This window comes from Eretmochelys imbricata, chromosome 5 (genome assembly GCF_965152235.1).
Source record: "Eretmochelys imbricata isolate rEreImb1 chromosome 5, rEreImb1.hap1, whole genome shotgun sequence".
NCBI classification, from domain to species: domain Eukaryota; kingdom Metazoa; phylum Chordata; order Testudines; family Cheloniidae; genus Eretmochelys; species Eretmochelys imbricata.
In genome coordinates, this window is record NC_135576.1 from 120,213,686 (window position 1) to 120,237,195 (window position 23,510).

Sequence of the window (23,510 nt, forward strand, 5' to 3'; positions counted from 1 at the left end):
TGAGTTAACTGCGATTAATTGACAGCCCTAGTTACTAATTTTCCAACACCAGTATAGAACAAGGGCAAAAATCAAACCAGACCATCCTTTTGTTGGGTTTGTATAACACCTAGAATGATGGTGTCTTAGTCCAGGGGTTCTGAACCTTTTTCCCCTTGAGGCCCCCCTCAACATGCTATAGAAACTCCAGGACCCAGTGGGGTGAGGGAGTGGGGGACTCAGGGCTCCGGGCCAGTGAGGTGCGGGCCTTGGGCATAGGCATAGTTTGACTTTTATTTGGGAGGAGGGGGGCAAGGGCTGGTGGGGCTCAGGCCAGCTCCACACAGTGGAGTCCAGGGAGGGAGCACACCTCCACCCCCTGACTCACCTCAACAGGCCACCCAGGGGGAACGCAACCAAAAATTATAACTCAAAGCGGGGGCTCGGTTCAAAAAGTTTGAAAAGTGCTCGGTGCTGGGAGGGGGGTAGCTAAGGGTTGTGTGCAGGCAGGGGGTAGCTCAGGGTACAGGCAGGGGATAGTTAGGGGCTGTGTGTGGGCAGGGGATGTGTGTGGGCAGGGGGTAACTCGGTGCAGGCAGAGGGTAGCTCAGGGTGCAGGCAGGGGGTGGCTAGGGGATGTGTGCGGGAAGGGGGTAGCTTAGGGTGCGGGAAGGGTGTTGCTAGGGGCTGTGTGCAGGCAGGGGGTAGCTCAGGGTGCAGAGAGGGGGTAGCTCGGAGCTGTGTGTGGGCAGGGGTTAGCTAGGGGATGTGTGGGGCAGGGGGTAGCTCAGGGTGCAGGCAGGGGGTAGCTAGGGGATGTGCGCGGGAAGAGCGTTGCTAGGAGCTGTGTGTGGGCATGGGGATAGCTCAGAATGCAGGGAAGGGGTGTCTAGGGGCTGTGTGCAGGCAGGGGGGTAGCTCAGGGTGCAGACACAGGTTAGCTAGGGGCTGTGTGTGGGCAGGGGGATCTCAGGGTGCAGGCAGGGGGTAGCTAGGGGCTGTGTGCGGGCAGGGGCTAGCTCAGGGTGCGGGAAGGGGGTAGTTAGGGGCTGTGTGTGGGCAGGGGGTAGCTAGGGGCTGTGTGCGGGCAGGGGGTAGCTCAGGGTGCGGGAAGGGGGTAGTTAGGGGCTGTGTGTGGGCACGGGGTAGCTAGGGGCTGTGTGCGGGCAGGAGGTGGCTCAGGGTGAGGGAAGGGGGTTGCTAGGGGCTGTGCGTGGGCAGGGGGTAGCTCAGGGTGCAGGCGGGAATAGCTCAGGGTGTGGGAAGGGGGTTGCTAGGGGCTGTGTGTGGGCAGGGGGTAGCTCAGGGTGCAGGCTGGAGATAGCTCAGGGTACGGGAAGGGGGTTGCTAGGGGCTGTGTGCGGGCGGGCAAGGGGGTAGTTCAGAATGCAGGGAGCGGGTGGCTAGGGGCTGTGTGCGGGCAGGGGGTAGCTCAGGGTGCGGGAAGGGGGTAGTTAGGGGCTGTGTGTGGGCAGGGGGTAGCTCAGGGTGCAGGCGGGAATAGCTCAGGGTGTGGGAAGGGGGTTGCTAGGGGCTGTGTGTGGGCAGGGGGTAGCTCAGGGTGCAGGCTGGAGATAGCTCAGGGTACGGGAAGGGGGTTGCTAGGGGCTGTGTGCGGGCGGGCAAGGGGGTAGTTCAGAATGCAGGGAGGGGGTGGCTAGGGGCTGTGTGCCGGGAGGGCTCCCCTTGCGGTGGCTGCTCCGCGCAGGCTCTGCAGCCCCGGAGCTGGGTCCCCCTACCCAGGCGGCCTTTACCAGCTACATGAGCAGTCAAAGGGGGCTAGGAGCAGCCGCAACCCTGGGCACCAGCCGCAGATGTGGGGAAAGCCACAGCTGTCCTCTCCATGGCACCACCAGCCAAAGAGCAGCCCTCCCACACTGCCTGGCTCCGGCTTCCCACCCACAACCTGGCCAAAGGGAGGGGCCTGAGGGGAACTGGTGGAGATGAGAGGGGTAGAGGGGCTGGAACTGCCCCCAGGGCTGCCCCACTCTGGGTAAGGCACTGCCGTTTGTGGGGGCAACACCTTTGTGCTCCCCCCAACTCTGCCCATGGGCTCAGGACTTCTGCCTGCGCACAGCACCGGGACTCGGGGCTTCAGACCTGCACTGCTTCTGGCTTCAGCCCAGGGGGAGCGCCCTGAGCGGGGGGGCACCAGGGCTCCCAGCTTCTGCCCCACACCACTGCTGGCTTCATACCTGGCGGGGGGTGGAGGAGGCACCAGGGATCACGGCTTCTGCCCCATGCCACTGCTGGCTTCAGACTGGGGCGGGGGGGCACACGCTGCTCCTGGCTTCAGACTGGCTGGGGGTGAGAGGGGGCACCAGGGCTCCAGGCTTCTGTGCTGTGCCGCTGCCAACTTTGGGGGGGGGGGCGCCAGGGCTCGGGGCACTGGGTTTCCTGTGGCCCCCCTGAAAGGTCTCACAGATCCCCAGGGGGCCACAGACCCCTGGTTGAGAACAGCTGTCTTAATCCATGACCAGGCTTTTTAGGTGCTACAGTAATACAAGTAATCGAGGTGTCTGTATAGCTTTAGATCTAGATGCGTGACACTCAGACTTCAGTGGTTCAGGAGCCAAATTAGCGATCAACATTACCCGAAAGAGCAGGGGTGAAAGTAAAATTGAAAACTTACCGGTACGGGGCCGGCTCCGGCCCCCCCAGAAGGGGCGGGGCCTCCGGCAGAAGGGGCAGGGCTGTGGGGGTCAGCGTCCCACACTGTAGCAGCGGCCAGAGCCCCGGGCCCTTTTAAATCGCAGGCCCCGGGGGCAGCTGCTCCTTTTGCCCCCCGCCTCCCTGTTGGCAGCCTGGGGGGGCAAAAGGGGCAGGGTACTTAAAGAGCTGCCATGGCAGCACTTTAAAGTAAGGTGGTAGGGGCCGGTATTGGTGGCCACTTTTTACCAGTACACCGTACCAGCCCGTACTGCCCTACTTTCACCCCTCTGAAAGAGCCACAGTAGTGTGAACTCATTGCTTCATTTACTACATAGATATAGATATATTATTCTCACAACAAAATGATTAATTGATAATTGATCATTTAGATTGGTTAAAAACTAAATCACAGTGTTTTAATATCATATGCTGCAAAGAGCCTCTTGAGGTTCCCAAGCTTCCGTCTGATGAGTATCGCTGATCTAGATATATATAAAATATAATCAATAAATACTACAATTTTATAATACATATGTAAATCTTCAAAATCATGAACAGTAACTCTAATCAATGTCCAACAGGATGTTTCAACCTCCCTTTAAATGTAATAGGAGCAGTAAATTGTGCAAGGACCCCTGCACCTGTGGGGAGTTGCACTGACTTTAATGGCTCATGCTTGAGCACACTGATAACATAGGCCCCAGTTCTGCAAACGCTTACACACATACTTATCTCTAAGTAGGCAACAGGATTACTCACACACTTCAAATTAAGCATGTGTGTGTTTGCAGAAACAAGGCCTAGGGCCCCAATTCAGGAATATACTTAAGCAAGTTCCTAACTCTGAACACGCACCATGTGCTAAAAGTTAGGAGGAAGTTTAAATATCTTCCTGAATTGAGGGGTAGGTGAGTAATATTTCTCCTGGCATCAAGAAAGGCTCAAGGGGTGTATGGTGAAGACCAGAGGTTGGAAGCAGACAGAAACTGTAATCTGCCCAAGGCCACACAAGAAGTTTGTGGCAAAGCCTGGTCACATTAACAACTTTGAATTTCTCCCAAACTGTCATGATATTGATGTGAGTTACACCTTTCTAACTAAGAGCAGAATTGTAGCATTAGAGGGGAATTCGTCCCTCTGCTGGTACAGAGATCACACAGGGACCAAGAGGGGAGGTTTTGCACCTACCCAGTGCTGGGGCTGCATGAGCCCTCACAGCAGGTTGTGGAAACTGGAGAGCTGTGCCCGCTCCGGCCATAATTCATTTGGGCATTGCACTAGCAGGGATTCACTGGGGCATAGTGATGTCCATTGCACCCAGGGCTGCTGCTACAGAAGAGCAAAGCTCATATACTTGGTACTACGCCTGCCTTGTGGTTGGGCAAATTCACCATGGGGGACCCTGTAGTTGCTTTGTTGCTACTTTATGCCAACAGAGCACTTGTCCAAGGACAATCAGCATGTGGTCAGCAGACATCAGGCTAGTCACATAGTGCTAACTCTGCTCTTTGTTTCCACCTATTTAAGACAGCTAAAATATTTAATATTTCATGTAAATAGTTACTATAGCTGTGTCAAGAATGTTATATGGCTATGAACAGACGGAGAGATGGTCTGTATGGTTGTGAATTGAAGAGAAGGCCACCCACAAAACCCTCTCTCTTCACTGAGATGCAGTCCACACTAGGAAAAAGTTTGAGAACTTTTGAGCCAGGGGAGGTGCAGGGAACTGTGACATTGTTCTGATTGAAATTGTGTAAGTATTGTAGCTATATATTATTTGGATGACTGCTGAAATAATTTTATCATGCAGAGGTTTGGAGGATGGCGTTTAATAGCAGGACCTTTTTGGTACAATATGTTTGGTCAATGTAATATCCTAAATCTCTGGTTCTTCAAAATACTGAATGTGTGCCAAGTCCGCATTTGCACACAGACATACACATATTTTGTAGCTCATCGCTATTTTTTGCAAGCACACAATTGAGTATTATTGCTTTATACCATACTTACACATTCAAACTGATCCAAAGCTCACAGAAGTCAATGGAGACTCCCATTGACCTCAGTAGCCACTGGATCAGACCCCAGCATTGAAAAATCTTGGGAGATATCTTACTTGTAAGTCAAGACGATATTTCTACATATTTTTTATTTCTTTGAAAAATTCCATAGGAGCATGAAGTGCTGATGCAGGGAATTTTTCTTTTCAAAGCAGATGCTGCTGATCCTGTGATAATTTTCTGTTTTAACTGGTAGACTTGTTATCAAGTGTGCTTATGAACAAGGGAGGGAAATAACTGATCCCAACTCTGTAAGGATCTCTTTCTGTAATGTAAAAATATGTTTTTACTTGAATTCCAAGGCCAGATCCAGTTTACATTGACTTCAACAGAAGTTGGTATTTTCCTTTTATGCCCAGACCCCCCCTCACCTGCTATCAGTCTCTCATCAAATCATCCCACCCTCTCCTTCACCCCAAGAATTTTTTTTTTAAATGTGTGGTGGTGGCATTTTGTGAACTTAAAATAGGATGTTAGGTTGGAAATGCTCAGGCAACCTTAGCTACTGGGGATGCTACTACTATACACAGCAGAACACTGCAAATTCCCAGTGGGCTGTTTCTGGCTTTTATTCCCAAGACATGGTCAAGGGCAGCAGGGCCCTGTAGATCCTCGCTGAAGCCCACTCCCTTCACAGGAAAGGAAAATGGAAACTCTAGGTTCAGCCAGTAGGGGGGGATCTGAGCACAGCTAACTTGTTTCCACCGAGGGAGTGTCTACACTGCAAATAAAAACCAATGGGTGGCCTATGCCAGTTGACTCAAGTTCACAAGGCTTGGGCTAAGGGGCTGTTCAATTGCAGTACAGATGTTCAGGCTCATAGTGCAGTCTGGTCTCGGGGACCCTCAAGGTGGGAGGGTCTCAAAGCATTTACACTGCAATTAAACAGGCACTTAGCCCGAGCCCCTCAAGCCTGAATCAGCTGGCACAGGCCAGCCACAGGTGTCTAACTGCAGCCTAGATATACCCTAACTGTAAAAGCACCTGTAGCTCCCCCTGCTGTTTGTCTCCAGTCTCACCCATTCATCAGATGAGGCACCACTGCTCTTTAGGATTTGCTGCTTCTTCCTTCCATCTCTTCCTCACTCACCAGGGTGGATAAAAATCAATGTTTTTTTTAAAAAAATCAAAAAAATCAGATTGTTTTGATAAAATGCTTTTTGAGGGAAAAAAACCTATCTAAAGATAGTTTTAAGATACATAATAGCTCAAAGATATTGCATCATGGAATAGGGATTATAAATTCTAATTCTATAGTATTAGAGAATATAGTCATGTAATGTTTAAGAAAAAGTTTGTAAATGAGTTCCAATAGTTCATGGATTCGGGACCCAATGTTATGGGGTTCCAGGGGCTTCTGTATAGATTTAGGTTAATCTTTCTATCTACCCAGTGGAACTCAGTGCTCAGTCTAGAAGATACCACCAGAGATGCTTAGTTTTGCAGTTCTCCAGAGATAACATGCTTGTTAACAGCAAAAATGTTTGTTTTTAAATATATAGAGGTGAGAAATAACAGACCTCAACACTATTGTCCCTCTGCAAATTTGGGTACACGGAGTCATCCCTTATTTCCCTCTAAAAGTTCAAAGTTTCAGAAAGTTCAAACATAGAAGATTGTTGGGGGCAGAATAAATCTGGACAAGGAGAAGTCTAGAGATGGGAGAAGGACAGGCAGTAGAAACAAAAATGAAACTGTTTGAGCAGCATATTCCAGAAGTCTTGAGGTCTTTCTGAGTGTAGCCTTCATTGATTTGAATTCTACCATACCATTCTCTCACTAGAAGGGAAAACCTATAAAGGCAGCAGGCCGTAAAAGAGACCCAGTTGGGAATAAGAACCATTCAATAAATACATATTTGCCGATGATGTTTTAAAGAAAATCACACCAGTGAACTGGTGGAAGTCACTTAAGCACCTAGATTCAGTTGAAGTAATAATCTCACTTTTAACAGCAGTAGCTTCTTCTGTTGGTGTAGAAAGAATATTTTCATCCTTTGGACTAATTCATACCAAACTGAGAAATTGTTTGGGACCTGAAAAAGCAGGAAAGCTGGTTTTTCTTTTCCAGATTATGAACAAGCAGGAAAATGAAGGTGAAGACGACTGAGTTAGCTACAGAAGCCAATATTTTAAGTTTCTCATGTTGACCTGGCTGACATAGTTGATTTAATTTTTTTTAACATATTTCATTTAACTATTTTAGTTAACAATTTTAACAAAACCAAACCTGACTTTAAAAAACTTGAATGTTTAACTAAATTCAAAAATTCATATGCTTGTTTTGTTAAAATAAAATGTTTGCAGTTGAAGAAAAAAATCCAGAATACATAACGTTGTTGTTTTAGTTAAATAAAACAATTTCAATGTCTGTCTGGTGATGGTCTCCTCCTAATACAACATGGCAAGAAAACCCTCCAAATATTAATGATTAACCTATTGAATCGGAGATAGTTAATCTCCCAATGACGTCATAAACATCTGTTTCAATTACCTTTGGTAAATGAAATAACCAATCATTCATTTTCTGATATAGCTATAAAACTAATCTGAAAAATTTTCAAAATAAATCACTTAAAAATATATATAGTGTGTACCTTCTAAAAATGAAACCTACATCTATTTCTGAGTTATGAAGAACATGTATTAAGGTTATAACAACTGACAAGAATGCACTTTTATGTAGAAATCCGTGATTAAATCGAGTCTTCCTGACTAGTGATTTAAATCAATTTGATTTAAATCAAATCCACCCTGCCACTCCCACTGCTTCCTGAGCAAGGAAGGCAGAAGCTTCACTTTTCCTGCCTCTGTTCCATCTCCCTCACAGCAGCTATAGCTTTTTTCGCAGGGAGAGAGTCTGCGCTGTCTCCTGCAAACTCTTGTCTTGTATCCCGCCTCCCTGCCCTGCTCCCTGGAGTTCTGGACTCCTGGAGCTGCTCCTCCCATCCCCATATTTGAACACCTTTATTTGGCAGTCATCCCGGTCCCTGCTAGGATCTCTAAAAATGATGTCTCCAGCGTTTCCTCATAGGAGCACAGAACAGCTCACTCTGGGGCCCCCAAGATTTTATGTTAAAAGGTTCCTGAGAAAGTGAGGGTCAGGTTTATAGCAGCACTGTCCAGTGGCAAAGCAATTCTTTTGAAGTTAACATATGCAAATTAAATCGTTAATGGGGTAGCATAAGAGTCCGAATTTACACTCATTAAGAAGTTTCACTTCACAGGAGGGACTTTTAAAAGTGGTCTTCAATGGATTTTAAATAACCATTTTATTGTTTTATGATGTATAAAGGCAAAAAAAATCAAGTTGTTCCCCTTTACTCCACACCGTTTTTTAACCTTTGAAATATCAAGCGTGATCTTCCCTGGTTCTCTGGCAAGACTTGCTACGTCTTAGCCAGAGTTGCATCATAACTGAAGTTTGGATGATGCTAAAGCTGGAACAAAGTTCAATTCTCCAAAATACTGGACAGCTATTGGAATTAAATAGCTATTAGCAGAATTTACCAGTTTGACTCCCCACCCCCCAATTGTTCAGCTTTCACTAGCTCTCCAGCCATCCAAAGCCTCAACTGCATGAGAAAATTTTAAAGGAGTCCCCAACAGATGCCAGCAGCTGTTCAGCTGAACAGACACTGGTGTAAGTGGGAGCCATAGCATACACGTGACTAACATCAGCTGTTTTGTGCACTGTATTAAATGGTGGAAGCAACCTGAGCCTTGACTACACTAGGTCTTTCCACAAGTAAGGTTCCTTAATGGAGATATGGCCACAGAACCTTCCCAAGCAGATAAGAGATGAAAAATTCTCCCATGCCTTCTTCATAAGTGAGAAGTAAGAGGGAAACATACCCCATTTTTTCCCTTCATAGATGACTTGTGAAGTAGCTACGTTCAAAAGAGTCAGACAAGAGCTAAAGAGAATATTTTATTTATAAATTTTAATTTGGCTTTAGAATTTGAAACGGATTGGGTTGTAATATAATAAACTATTTTTTTATTTACATAAGGCATCAAATTGCCCCTTTTAAACAAAAGGATTAGTTTCCCTTATACCAATACTACGGTGCAAGAAATGTGTCACATTTATTAGAATACTGGTACACTTCTTCCAAACAAGTATCTATAGTTCAGTGTACAAAGATTAAAACCCAAACTTAAGATTCTAGCAAAATCTGCTTAATGTACCATTCTGCAGAACAAAGACAAAAATTAAGGCCTGTTTGTGTCACATTGCTGAACAATCATGCACCAGAATGAATAAAGACTACGATTCCAACTGGACAGGGCATGGAAAAAAGCATATATAAGCTCAGGGTGGCCAACCTGACCCTGAGAAGGAGCCAGAATTTACCAATGTACATTGCCAAAAGCCACAGTAATATGACAGCAGTCCCCCACATCAGCTCCCCACACCCACTGCTTCCCAGCCACCAGCAGCCCCGCCAATCAGCGCCTCCCCCTCCCTCCCCACACCTCCTGATCAGCTGTTTTGTGGCATGCAGGAGGCTCAGGAGGGGGGAGGAGGAGTGAGGGCATGGCAGGCTCAGGGCAGGGGACGGGAAGGGGTGGAGTGGGGTGAGGGCCTGTGGCAGAGCCGGGGTTGAGCAGTGAGCATCCCCCAGCACACTGGAAAGTTGGCACCTGTAGCTCCAGCCGTGGAATCGGTGCCTATACAAGGAGCCGCATATTAACTTCTGAAGAGCCGCATGTGGCTCTGACACCACAGGTTGGCCACCCCTGTATAAGTCCATTATGCTTAGTCTGCATCAAATATACTATTTGGCAAGATCACTCAGATTTTGGAAGCTTTTGGGTGAGGATAGAGAGGAAAAATAGATAGATAAAGAGCCATAAAATTGCCCTGCCTATAGAATTTTACAGGAGTGTTTACACACCCCTAATGACCAAATGTACAAACCTTATGGTTTTAAAGGGGGGACAAAACAAGAATACAGTTAGCCTTCATCAAGAAATTTTTGGAAGGGTGTAAGGTATAGTTGGGTTGGTATTTGTTCTTACAGATTTCATGTGAAACACTTCAGTGAACTCCAGCTTCACAAGCAAGTAGAACATAAACAATGAACTAAGTCTCTGTTTAACAGATTCACTTTTATTTATAAAAAATGGTAAACTTGTACTAATTTCCTGCCTGATGAAATTATTCCTGAGTTTTAGATGACTGCCGAGGCACAGCAGATAAAACTCTGAAAATTTAGTTACGAAAATTTTTTGCAAGTCAGGTTTATCAGTACTGTACATTGTTCAGCAGCCTTCAGTCATCAATAAATGTTAATCTTCCAGGTCCTTCATTCCTCATCCACCGCCTATATCTCTTCCATCGGGGGTCCATAGCCATTTTCTTCTTTAGCTCTTCCTCTTGTTCTTGCTTGTAGACCTGGATAGGAGGAAGAAAAAGTGACTTTAAATAAAGCCCAAGAAAAGGTCAGCCCTCAAGGAGAGCCTCATACTAGAGGCAAGAGCTATTTCAGCTATTACAATGAATCAAACTGCTGACTTTTTTTTTTTTTTTTTTTTAAAACCACACACTCCAGGTTTCTACACAAGAGTCAGGTCAGTCTCAGATTGCTGGTGGGATGCAGAATTTGGCCCATAGCTCCATTAACTTCAGTTGAGTTACTTTGGATTTAGGGTCAATGGTGGTGTAAGAGCAGACTTCGGCTTTATCTCGAATTTATTAAGCAATTACAAGAATGCATTGTAAAACACACAGGAACTTCAGCTAAAAGATGCCTGCTTGTGCAGGAGACAGTACTATTCACAGCAACAAAGATAGGCAATACTCAGGACACTAAGCAAACCCTTTACTATACAGGAAATATTAAATGTAGAAGCTAGATTCACCGGCTTAACTGTTTCCTCCAGTTGTTTTCATACTTGTGTCCTTCTGTAGTCAAGACTAATTAGACAAATTTTGGAATGTGGTTAAACCTGATGATTTTTTTATTTTTTATCTGTCTAGCTGTGGAAGTAAATGCTTTTATCACCACATTTGATGCATTAGGATTAGAATTATAACTGGATATTTTAATTGCCAGGAAATTCTAAGCAAATGCTAATAGCTATTTCTGGGTGGGTGGGAAGCACTAGTTCAACACTCTAATCTTTAAAATATAATATCCTCAGAGGATACAACAGTACTAAAACAGACAAGTTTCAAAGGACCAGTAAATGTTGGGTCTAGACTACAAATTTCCCCTCCATTACTTTATGAGAAAGCCACCATGCCATGTGGAAGTCACCTGTACAGTTAATTTCCCCATTATCAAGACTTCACAAACTTTTTCAAGCCTTATCTAGGTTTGAAATTTGGCACCACTGTTACTGTGATTCTTTCAGTTCCTAGCCTCTTTCTAGTAATACAGTCAATAGGGCTGATCTCCAACAGTGGATAATTGCAGGGTGTCTCAATGGTAACTGAAGTTTTTCTGCACAAGAGATTTGAAGAACTCTGCACCCTAGACTGGCTAACTGTAGACACTATGTGGCACACAGTATTACAAAATACGAAGTACTGCTCTCAATAGTCATAAGATCATCACTGCAACACAGTAAGGCAGAAAACTTTTAAATACAGATTTACTGTGCTAAAGAACTATAAGGGCTCCTAATGTGTTCTCACTTACAAATTCCTTGGGACAAGGATAATCCTTCACTTGCGTCTTGTACAACAACAAGGAGAGTCAGTACTTAAATCAAAGTAATAGGCTCTGGAACATCCCCAGGACCAGAGCACAGAACTTGTGTATTCTGTCGAGTCTCTGATCTGGAGCAATGGAGCACCATACTGGAATAAAACAGCCACTGCCCCGCAAGAAGTATGTCAGACCCTGGATTACCAAAAGTCAGAGGAACTACTGAAGGGTAAAGAGGGCAGAGTCAGGAACTAGCTGTTTTTTTTTTATCACTCTACCAATTCAAAACAAACAAACAGTTACTTTGGAGCAGGGGTTCTCAAACTGGGGATTGGGACCCCTCAGGGGGTCGCGAGGTTATTACATGGGGAGTTGCAAACTGTCAGCCTCCACCCCAATCCCCGATTTGCCTCCAGCATTTATAATGGTAGTGTTAAAAAAGTGTTTTTAAATTTATAAGTGGGGGTTGCTTGCCTTGTGAAAGGAGTCATCAGTACAAAAGTTTACGAACCACTGCTTTGGAGGGTTTATGGGAGCATTCCCAGGTGCACTGTTTGAAAGATCCAATCTCACCACTCTGCTGTGCTATTCTAGCACATTAACAGATGAGCAAAGACTGTCTTTGGTCAGAAAACCTGAATCTCATTGCCAAAAATCTCTATCTTAATGAGTGATATCTAGAAATGAATCATAGCCTTACATGCAGCACAACCACAGTAGATACCATGGGAGAACACCAGATTTTTAGGCTGGGTAAATTGGGCATTTAACGTTAATTTTCACAACATGCCACAACTACTCACCTCATAGTTCTCTCTTATCCATAGCTGCCGTTCCAGAAAAGTCTCTTTCTGATTATCTTCCAGACTGTCAAACTGAGACTGTGACATTTTCATGTATCTGCGTATGATATACAGCTTCTCTTCCTCACCATATTCTTGCCCTTTAATATTAAAACAGTAAATCCACCAACAATACCAAGCTATATACTTGCACAAGTAAAAAGGAGCTAAGAGGATTTGAAATAGAAGGATATCGTATATTTTAGGCTTCTGATAGCCGCCTTTTATATCTATTTTATTTTTGATAATGTCTTTGATTATTTCTTCCTCTTCCTCACGGATTTCTTCCTTAGACCGTCTGTTTTTGCCTTTTTCTTTAGCTCTGTTCAGTAGGCCTTGTTGCCTGGCAATCTCAGATGCTTGTATACGATATTTTGGCACTGTAGCTAGGTAGTTGATGGCCTCATTGTAGCTACTCCACCAGCTGAAGAACTAAAATATAAAATAGTAATAGCTTGTTAGTTCCAGCAGTAGCTTTAACAAAGAACACAGAACATAAGAAAATCCACTACCTCTGTTACATAATAATCATATTTAGTAAAAGAGGTAGTATCCCCAGTTTATAGATGCAGAGGGGTGAACTGACTTGCCCAAGGTCTTAGAGCAAGTCAGTAGCAACACCCATGTAAAAACATCCCTGCCCTGAAACGGTCATCTGTGGGGATTGAAAAGACTGAAGTGTGATTTTCCTGCCTAAACTGAAGGACCAGGTCCCCTTGGCTTAACACCAGTTGCAGACACAAACCTTTTTGTGGGCCAGCTACTGGATGGGGAACAAATGCCACAATGTGTTAGCATTGTTAAACCCAGGATTAGAACTCTGTACTTCTTGGGCTCCAACCCTGTGCTCATTCCGCTAAAGAAAACATATTTCACAATCTAGAATGTACAAGGAAAAGAAGAATCTGATAACGTTTCATTTCATTCTTTTTAATGAGACAGGTAGAGTGAGTTTACGACAGTTCTAAGATAGTGCAGGATTAATTTTCATAATCATTTATTATATCAGATGGAAGTTATTTTCATACTGAAGGATTATCCCGTGGATTACATTAGCAACCTTCCCTGCTGATTTTCTCTGTCTCAGTGACAGGTTTTTAACCCCACATTACTAATGAAACCCAGTATACTAGCAACTGTTATGTTTATTCTTACAGAGATACAAAGAAATTACAGAGCAATGGGGGAAAGCTTGTAGGACATATTCGAGAAACTAATTTACCAGAAGCATCATGTCTTGCTACAGAATGACAATAGTTAAGAAAATGCTTCTCTTCCTTACTTAAGCACTGTGGGGTTCAGCTGCTTATACATTTGTTTGATTAATGTGCAGAATTTCTTTACCCATTAAATACTCCCACAAGCAATGATGGCACAATAGGGAATATATTTTGAGTTTGCTGCTTGACAGAAATTCTATACTTGTCCAGTACAACAGAACTCCATTATGGTGAGATCATTTCTCCCACATACGAACATCACTATCAGCAGAAGTTTGATACAAATGGAATTATGGTTTTCAAACTTCAATTCATTAAATAATTTGGGACCTTAATTCTAATTCTCCAGTTCAGTATCAGGAGATTTCCCCACAGTAGCTAGTCCACATTCTGGTATTACAGGTCTATAAGTTACTGTTTAGATTGGCACACAATATATCTTAGCTTAAAATGTCACGTTAAACTTTTGCAGTGTTTTGTACTAGACAAAAATGTTCTTAAAGATTTTTAATTATCTTGGATTTGCAACTAAAGCAGTAGTACAGTACATCATAAGTGGCACTAACCCTTTTAAATGGTTAATTAAACAGTTTATGTAGGGCAATCTTATTAGCTTGACAGGATTTGCTTTATGAGACTCAATCCTCCTCCATCTCTTGCTTCATTCTGGAGTTAGGAGGGGACAACAGACAAAACAAGGATAGCAAGATGAGAAAAAACAACCTTTTCTTTGCCTAATTCACCCAAATAGTTACCAAAGTCTTACTGGGGCAACACTTCCTTAGTGAAAGATGTGAAGTGCAACTTATGGAAAGATCAACTCTTGCATTAAGGCAATAGCTATAGCAGAGGCAGTAGAGAGCCAAAGAAAGCCAAATGGATTTAGACTTCAGATTTTACTATTTCCAGTTTAGAAAATTTCAGGCAAAAACTAATCTCCCCATTTATACCCAAGGAAAAGAAGGAGAGACAGGTGCAACTTTGCCATCAGAACCAAGTGGACTTGAGGAGAAGTAGAATATGCATAAGCCTTTAGGGATCTACCAGTTCAAGTGCACACAGCTTGGAGGGCAAGAACTCTAGGACAGCTACTGATCTGTAGATGGTGCCATAAGCATTAAGGAATCAAAAGCCCCTAGTTGGGTTATTTGGGGGAAAATGCTTCGACACATATCTGGACCATTAGATAGCAAGGTTCAATAATTTCTTCAGCTACAGAATATTAACTATTGGACATTTTATCTTTTATAAAAGTCTTGAACATTACATATATTGGAGTTACTTGTTAAGTGTTAAAGAAAAGAGTTAAGAAATTTATTCTATTTAAACAATTGTTCAAAGATGTATACAAAGTTATTACCTTACCCAAAACACAATATTTACAAATTTCCACACAGCAAAATACATGCATTTTAAGAGCAAGACTTCATTGATCAATGCTAATTCTTATTTGAATGGCTAATATGAAATCAGGAGCACGATGATTGTTTTAATACATCAGTCATTATGAACATTCTTTCAAGAAGAATTTCAAAATTAGCTTCTTAAAACACCAATATAAAAATGAGAAATTGACTCAGTCTAACACTGACAAATAATCTAGCTCCTAATGTGGAGATGGACTGTTCAGCCTTTAATTTTCTGAACCACGGAACTAGATTATTTCTCTAGCAGTACAAGATTCTTATCCTTTAAATATATAGTACCAAAAAATCCCCGAACGAACAAGTTAGTACCACTAACTGCCCGGCCATGGTCCAGGATATAGATTTATATGACTGGGTGAATACCTGTCTAGTACACCAGCGACAGTAGACAACACTTAAATAGAAACAGTGGAGCCTTCTAATTGTACAATTAAAGAAAAAAACTCAGTAACTGACTAATGGTAAAGAAATCTAGATTTCAGATTTTACTATTCTCCAGTTTAGAAATTCAATATAAGAATAGTCATAATAAGCATAAATATTTTACCTGAAACACGGAGATAGCACATACAGTGACTAGAATCACTATTCTGACGTCCACTTTAGGTGCCAATCTCCTGCTGTAATAGTGATAATAATGGCTGTAATACTCTTCAGGATGATCCAACATATAGTCATAATCTTTACGTGTTTCTTCATCCTGGCAAGAAAACAGTTAAAATAAAATTTTGTAGGTTCGTATCCTTAAGCTTTTAATCAGTGTCACAGAACATTTCATAAGATGGCTTGGTAGTGAAGTGATTTTTATTTACCAAAATTACTTTAGTGTTACATCATTAACCACAAAACTGTTGTCAAATCTGTGTTAGCCCAATTTCTATATGGAAGATACAGAACTTCAATTTTTAATATTCGGTAGTAAGCTTCTGTTTTCCAGGCATTATGAAAATTCTTCAGATCTTTTCCTGTACTCTGGTAATCTAAACGGATTTATTCTAAAACATATATGTAGCCCTGACTGAATAATGCACACTTGGCCTTGTCTGAAGAAATTTCATTTTGAAACAGTTAAGCATTTGACAGTCACATACTAAGCACACAGTATCAGACAGATGGTATTCATTGGTTCTAATCCATGTCATAGTAAATGCAAGGTGAGGTTTTTTGTTTTGTTTTGAAATACACACTCTTAAAATACAGAGTATGTTTTCCAGTTTTTTGGGGGCAGTCTAATATTAAATGCACCAAGTGACTGGGCTGCTACCATTTCCTTTGGGAGATTTCCATGGCCCAACAGATCTCACTTTTAGCTTAAGCATCTCATCTCTGAATTACGTTTAGTCTTAGTTATACCCTTTGTGCCATCCCGCATAATTCTCTTCTTTCTCCAGTAAAATATCTGTAGATTACACTCCTTATCCCTTAGCTGAGGCTAAGCCCAGCTACACCTCTTTGGCCATTATAATCTTTCCTCACAAATCCCTTCAGCCATTCTGATCCTGCATTCATTACTTTGCTCACTGTTTTAAACGAATATGCTTAACTTGAAAAGTCTGGAATGTTACTTTTAAAAGTTGTTGGGTCATTTCACATACTATGCTTGTCCTCCCCAATTCCCGCTGCTAATTTATGAATGATTACATTTTACCCTTTTTTAAAAACTATCTTCCTCTTCCCTACTGCTGGGTAATAAAGCCAAACAGGGGGAAGCAGTGCTGATTCTGCAGTGTTTCCAAAAGCACAAAGTAAACAAACTGTAAAAGTAGATTTTTTCTCTCATCTTTCTTCCAGTTATAAGAATCTCAGACACTACTTGTAACGTTAGTATTAAAAAAAATTCAGAACTGTGATTTTTAAATTGAGAGGATACCTGTATGAACATACCAAATGCAACGATCTAAGCTTCTGGAAGTTGGGCACAGGAGATTAATTTAATTGACTCCAGTGAATATAGTTTGCTACAATTGGAGATGGAGACTATTTCCAGATAAAATACAAGATGTTTATATACCCTTTAGAGCTCTTACACATTTTACTCTACATTGTTCATATTTTTTTTTCCTTCAGAAGCAACGTTTTACCTTGCCACCCAGTTAGTAGCTTAAAAACTTTAAAGCTAATGATATATAACTCAAATATTGATATAGCAAATGTGTCCACAATAGATCTAGGGATTAGTACATTACAGGAGTTACTGGAAGTTTCAACTGAAAGACAGTACAGTAGAACCTCAGTTATGGACACCTCAGGAATAGAGGTTGTCCGTAACTCTGAAGAGGTTACAGACTTCAGGCATACAGGGGGTTGGGGCTGCATCTGCAGGGAGGGGGTTATCAGGGTTCCAGGCAGGGGAGGGAGGGCTTCTGACCCTCAGGGCTTCAGCCCAGCAGCTCTGCTCCTGGCTTCAGCAGGGGGTGGGGGAGGTAGGTGGCACCAGTGCTTGGGGCTTAAGCTACAGGGGGAGTGCCAGTGCTGAAACCACCGCTCCCCTCGTTGATAAAGGCCAGTGCCCCAGCACCCCCTGCAGGGCTGAAGACCTGAGCCCCTGCCCCCCGCACAGTCTAAAGCCCTGAGCCCTGGTGCTCCTGAGGGTCAGAAGCCCCAAGCGTGCATGTGAGCACGCACATACACACACCCCTCTGCCAGGGGCCCCGACGCGCCCTCCCCCACAACTGCAGCCCCAACCCCCTGTGAGGCTGAAGCCCTGAGCCTCAGGGCTACAGTCCCGAGGCAGTACAGTATTTGCTGTTTTTTTGGTCTACGCTGCTGCCGAATTGATGACTTCTGGTTCCACAGGGTGTCCGGTTGATTGGTAAATCCGTAACTCTGGTGTTCGTATCTTAAAGGTTCTACTGTAGTTTATTTGCAAAACCAGAGCTACCAGTCTGAATATGCCTCATTTTATTGGTAATGGAATGAAGAAGCCTTCCAAAGGGGGAAAAAAAGGTGTGGAAGAGACTGTACAGTTTGCAATGCAGGCCTCAAGTAGTACTATTTTTGAGAGAAAACACATTGCTTTTGAGCTTAATAGATAACCCTATTTGCTTTTGCAAGCAAAGATCCTTGAATTTCTCTCAGCAATGGACTCTTCACAAATAAATAATCCATCTGATGCTTGCTTATTTGGATACCCTTCTGTAGTCTGCAGTGTCAATATTGGCAGGAATAAACAAAAACAAAAATTACAAAGTACAGTTTCAGTTACAATTAAAAGGGCACTTCCATTCTACCCTCCTGCTTCTGGTTTGTTTCATTTTTGGAACACTTCCTCTTTGGACTGAAATTTTTTATAGTCAATTTCTTAAAAAATATTTCATTAAGTATTCTGTAAGTGTACAGAACAAGGAAATGAAGTTAAACTACATTGATTTTCCTGACGCTTGTTCAAAGAGTTACGGTTATATCACAATTTTAACTCTGTACTGCTGAATGCTAGCACTCTATGAGGATTATTATATGGTCACATAGCATATGGCAAAGTGACAATCTGGAAAATACAGCGGAAACAAAGGTCATTTTTCCATAAGAATGGCCATACTGGGTCAGACCAATGCTCCAGCTACCTCGGTATCCTGTCTTCCAACAGTGGCCAGCGCCAGATGCTTCAGAACGAACAGAACAGAACAGGGCAGTTTATCAAGCGATCCATTCCTCATCGTCCAGTCCCTGCTTCTAGCAGCCAGAGGTTTAGCGACACTCAGAACACAGGTCGACTGTCTTGGATAATAGCCATATCGTCTATGAATTAATCTAATTTTTTTTTTAACCCAGTTCTACTTTTGGCCTTCACAACATCCTCTGGCAACAAGTCCCACAGGTTCACTGTGAGTTGTGTGTCTAGTACTTCCTTATGTTTTAAATCTGTTGCCTATTAATTTCACTGGGTGACCCGTGGGTCTTCTATTATGTGAAGGGGTAAACAACACTTCCTTATTCACTTTCTCAACACCATTCATGATTTTATAGACCTCTATCTTATCTCCCCCTAGCCCCCAATTTGTCTCTTTTCCAAGATGAACAGTCCCAGTCTCTTTCATCTCTCCTCATATGGAAGCTGTTCCATACCCCGAATAATGTACTTTTTCCAATTCTAATATATATTTTTTGAGATGGAGCAACCAAAACTGCACGCAGTATTCAAGGGGTAGCCATACCATGGATTTATATAGTGGCATTATGTTTTCTGTCTTATCTATCCCTTTTCCTAATTGTTAGATTTTTTTTTTTTTTTTACTGCTGCTGCATATTTAGCAGAGAACTAGCCACAATCACCCCAAGATCACTTTGAGTAGTAACAGCTAATTTAGACCCCATCATTTTGATATATAGTTGGAATTATGTTTTCCAATATGCATTACTTTGCATTTATCAACATTCAATTTCATCTTCTACTTTGTCACACAGTTTTGTGAGGTCCTTTTTAACTCTTCACAGTCTTGAGTAATTTTGTATCATCTCCAAATTTTGCCACCTCACTGTTTACCCTTTTTCCAGATCGTTTATGAATATGAATAACATCACTGGTCCCAGTACAGATCCTTGAGGAACCCCACTGTTCACCTCTCTCTTCTGTGAAAACTGACCATTTACTCCAACCCTTTGTTTTCTATCTTTTAACCAGTTACTGATCCATGAGAGGACCTTCACTCTTATCCTATGACTCCTTACTTTGCTTAAGAACCTTTGTTGAGGGACCCTGTCAAAGGCTTTCTGAAAGTCCAAGTATACTACATCCACCGGATTACTCTCGTGCATACATTTGTTGAACCCTTGAAGAATTCTAATAGATTGGTGATGCAGGATTTCCCTTTTACAAAAAGCAGTGTTGACTCTTCCCCAACATATTGTGTTCATCTGTGTGTCTGATATTCTATTCTTTGCTAGAGTTCAGGGATCCGCAACCTTTGGCATGTGACCCATCAGGGTAAGCCCCTGGCGGACCGGGACGGTTTGTTTACCTGCTGCGTCCGCAGGTTTGGCCAATTGCAGCTCCCACTGGCTGCGGTACGCCGCTCCAGGCCAAATGGGGACTGCGGGAAGCGGCGCGGGCCAAGGGATGTGCCGGCTGCCCTTCCTGCAGCCCCCATTGGCCTGGAGCAGCAAACTGTGGCCAGTGGGAGCTGCGATCGGCTGAACCTGCAGATGCAGCAGGTAAACAAACCGCCCAGCCTGCCAGAGGCTTACCCTGACAGACCACGTGCCAAAGGTTAGCAATCCCTGCTATAGTTTCAACCAATTTGCCTGGTACTGCAGTTAGGTTTAGCGCCTTTTGCCCAGCATTGCCTCTGGAGCTTTTTAAAAAAAAAAATTGGATCACATTAGCTATCTGCTAGTCATCTGGTACAGAGGCTGATTTAAGTGATAGGTTACATACCACAGTTAGTAGTTCTGCATTTTCATATCAGCTCCTTCAGAAATCTTGGGTGAATTCCATCTGGTCTTGGGGACCTATTACTGTTTAATCTATCCATTTGTTACAAAACCTCCTCTTACTGACACCTCAAACTGGGACAGTTCCTCAGATGTGTTACCTAAACAGAATGTCTCAGACGTGGGAATCTCCCTCACATCCTCTGCAGTGAAGACCAAAGCAATCATTTAGCTTCTCCCCAATGATCTTGTCTTCTCTGAGTGCTCCTTTAGCGCCTTGATCATCCAGTGGCCCCACTGATTGTTTGGCAGACTAGCTGCTTCCAATGTATTTAAAAAATTGTTACTGTCAGGTTTTGTCTTTCACTAGCTGCTCTTCAAATTCTTTTTTGGGCTGCCTAATTTTACTTTTACACTTCACTTGCCAGAGTTTATATTCCGTTCTATTTTCCTCAGTTGGATTTGACTTCCAATTTTTAAAGCATGTCTTTTGTCTCTAACTACCTCTTTTACTCTGTTTAGCGATGCTGGCATTTTTTTGGTCCTCTTCCTTTTTTTTCCTTCCCTATTTGTGGTACATATATAGCTTGAACATCCATTATGGTATTTTTAAAAGTTTCCATGCAACTTGCAGGTATTTCACTCCTGACTGATCCTTTTAATTTCTATTTAACTAGCCTCCTCATTTTTGTGTAGTTGCCCTTTTTGAAGTTAAATGCTACTGTGGCAGGTTTCTTTGACATTTCTCTCCCACTCCACACACAAGGATGTTTAATTTTTCTCTCCGCTGTTCCTCCCATAAGATTATAAAATGACAGCTATATTGGAATGTCTAAAATGCACCTTTTTCTATAGCTTTCAGATACAAAATGTTATACTTTGCACTATAGCGTAACCCCATTTATCCAAAGTGTTTAGGGGTCATCCAAATAGATTGTTACTTATTTGATCTTTTGTGGTGAATTTATATGGGCTGGGGGGGAAAAAGAGAAAATGGAGAGTCTTCACTCCCAGCTGCACAGATTAATCATTTGTTGAGAAAGCAAAGAATGTACAAATACTTATGATGAATCTCCTATTACAAGAAATTATATTAATAGGCTGCTGCAAATAAGATCCAGACAAATCAGCACAAATCATACCCTAAGAGAAAAATACCACAATGCATTCTTCACACATGTACCCTTTCATCCACTAGGTGAGAATATCCTGCCCAGGAAAGAGGAAAAGCATAACTTCTGTAGGAGCTGTTCTTCTAGGGATTTCTTCCACTATAGCTGTCACACAGGCAAAAAGAAAAGGAGTACTTGTGGCACCTTAGAGACTAACAAATTTATTTGAGCATAAGCTTTCGTGAGTGAGCTGTAGCTCACGAAAGCTTATGCTCAAATAAATTTGTTAGTCTCTAAAGTGCCACAAGTACTCCTTTTCTTTTTGCGGATGCAGACTAACACGGCTGCTACTCTGACACAGGTAAAAGACAGTCAGGTATGCAGTTTTCTTCTGTAGATTTCTTTGGGGGGCGGAAGGAGTGATATCTGGATTAATGGAGCTGGCTCCCTCCCCCTAACTCCTCATACTCTGCAGAAGGCAAAATGGGGAACCCTACAGAGTGGGGAGGTAGAAGCAGCACTCATCTTGTATCTACCCATCCCGAAGGCTCTTATCAGCCCAGAGATGTGGAGCGGAGCATGAGGCTTTAAATGTACCCTACAACTAGAAACTAGCCTCCTATGATACCGTGTCATCTAGGAGGTAATATCTGCACCAAACATGCACCTGCCTCCTTATTTTACACCCAAGTTTAACTGTACCCCACAAAGCTATGGGTCCCACTTTTTCATCACTGTAAATTAGTTATGTATGAAATGCAGAATTGTAAGATACATGTTTTGAAAAGGGTTAGGATGCAAGTGATCTTTACTTTACACAGTTGCGATGTGGTCCCCATACTAACAGCTATTTCAAAAGTGCGATTAATATTAACAAAATGATTCCTCTCTTATTTTACTTTACCTACACTTACTTTTCTCATGTTTCCTCCCAGCCCAGCCCCATCCTTTACATCAATTTACTCTAGTGGAGCCCTAGTCTTCTAGCCACAAAACAGGGCAGCTACTCTGTCTGCTTCCACCATGTTGCCCCACCCGTTTCTCAGACCTGACCTGCTGTGACACAGCTAGTGGACAGTGACTCAGCCCCTCTCTGCTGAGGATGCCAACAAAGATGTGAGTTACTGCCAATTGCAGAGGCTGGATTTTGATACCCGGCCACTGCCCCAGGACCAGACAGGCCTGCTGATGGGAACAGGATCCCCGCCGCAACCAACCGGGGCCGGACCCCAGCTGTGAGCCAAGTCCCAGAGCCACCCGGTCACCATCCCCATACACCTCACTGCGACCCCTGGCACCACCCCGGCCCCTGACCTGGGGCGCTCCCCTCCGGCCTGGGACACACCCCACCTCCTGCACCACCATCTGCCGCCTCCCTCTTACTGCCCTCCTCTCCCCCAGCCCAGCCCAGCCCCCTACTCCCTCAGTCTGGGGAACCCCCCAGCCCTTCTCCCCCGCCCCCCAGCAAGTGTCACCCCACCGCCCAGGTCCACCCCTTCCCACCACCTACTCCTTCTCCCTCAGCTTTCCCCAGCCTGACCCCTCGGCTGGCGGCCCCCCCCAGGGGAGCCCCCACGCCCGAGGACTCCCCTCCCGCTCGCCCCCCGCGGTGTCTCTTACCGGAGCGGCTCCGGCCGGGGCAGCGGTCCCGCTCTCTCACCTTGAGGGTCTCGTAGGCGGTGGCGATGAGCAGGAACTTCTCGTGCGCCGTCTGCAGGGTCTCGCCGCCGGGCCCGGCCGGCTCCCCGCGGTGCCGGTCCGGATGGTACTGGCGGGCGAGCTGCCGGTAGGCGCGGGCGATCTCGGCCTTGCCCGCGGCCCGGCTGACGCCCAGCACGTCGTAGCACACCTGCCGCCCGCAGTACAGGCCCTCGATCAGGGCCCGGGCCGGCCGCGGGGCCAGCGCCGCCGCCGCCAGCAGCCACCACAGCAGCCAGCGCCGGCCCCGCGCGCCGCCCCACAGCGCCCGCGCCGCCGCCGCCGCCATGTCCGCCCGAGCAAACCGCCGCGGGCCAGCGCCGCGCACGCGCACTGCCCCTGGGCGGGGCCAAGCCAACGAACGTGGCCATGGGGAGGAGGTGCAGGCTGGAGGAGCTGGCGCGGGGGCGGGGCGGGGCCGGCGCCAGCGCCAGAGGGGAGGAGCCAGGGAAGTAAAGGGGCGGGGTTTGGTGACGAGGGCGGACGGGG

General features: G+C 44.4%; 1 protein-coding gene across 1 annotated transcript; it reads right to left on the reverse strand.

Moving 5' to 3' along the window:
- Positions 1-9,793: 9,793 nt before the first annotated feature.
- DNAJC25 (DnaJ heat shock protein family (Hsp40) member C25) lies at positions 9,794-23,310 on the reverse strand. Its single transcript, XM_077818050.1, has 4 exons — positions 22,984-23,310; positions 15,389-15,541; positions 12,156-12,626; positions 9,794-10,094 (listed from the first exon to the last, which is right to left on the reverse strand). Exons 1-4 carry the CDS (start codon positions 23,308-23,310, stop codon positions 9,972-9,974), a joined length of 1,074 nt encoding a protein of 357 aa, XP_077674176.1. The 3' UTR covers positions 9,794-9,971.
- Between the last annotated feature and the right edge of the window lie 200 nt (positions 23,311-23,510).

Excerpts from the sequence above, each read along its gene's own strand:
- DNAJC25 (XM_077818050.1), bottom strand. The coding sequence starts at position 23,310 with ATGGCGGCGGCGGCGGCGCGGGCGCTGTGGGGCGGCGCGCGGGGCCGG. Across the intron at positions 15,542-22,983 it reads CCGCCTACGAGACCCTCAAG|GATGAAGAAACACGTAAAGA; the intron begins GTGAGAGAGCGG and ends TTTTCTTGCCAG. Across the intron at positions 12,627-15,388 it reads GTGCTATCTCCGTGTTTCAG|TTCTTCAGCTGGTGGAGTAG; the intron begins GTAAAATATTTA and ends TTTATATTTTAG.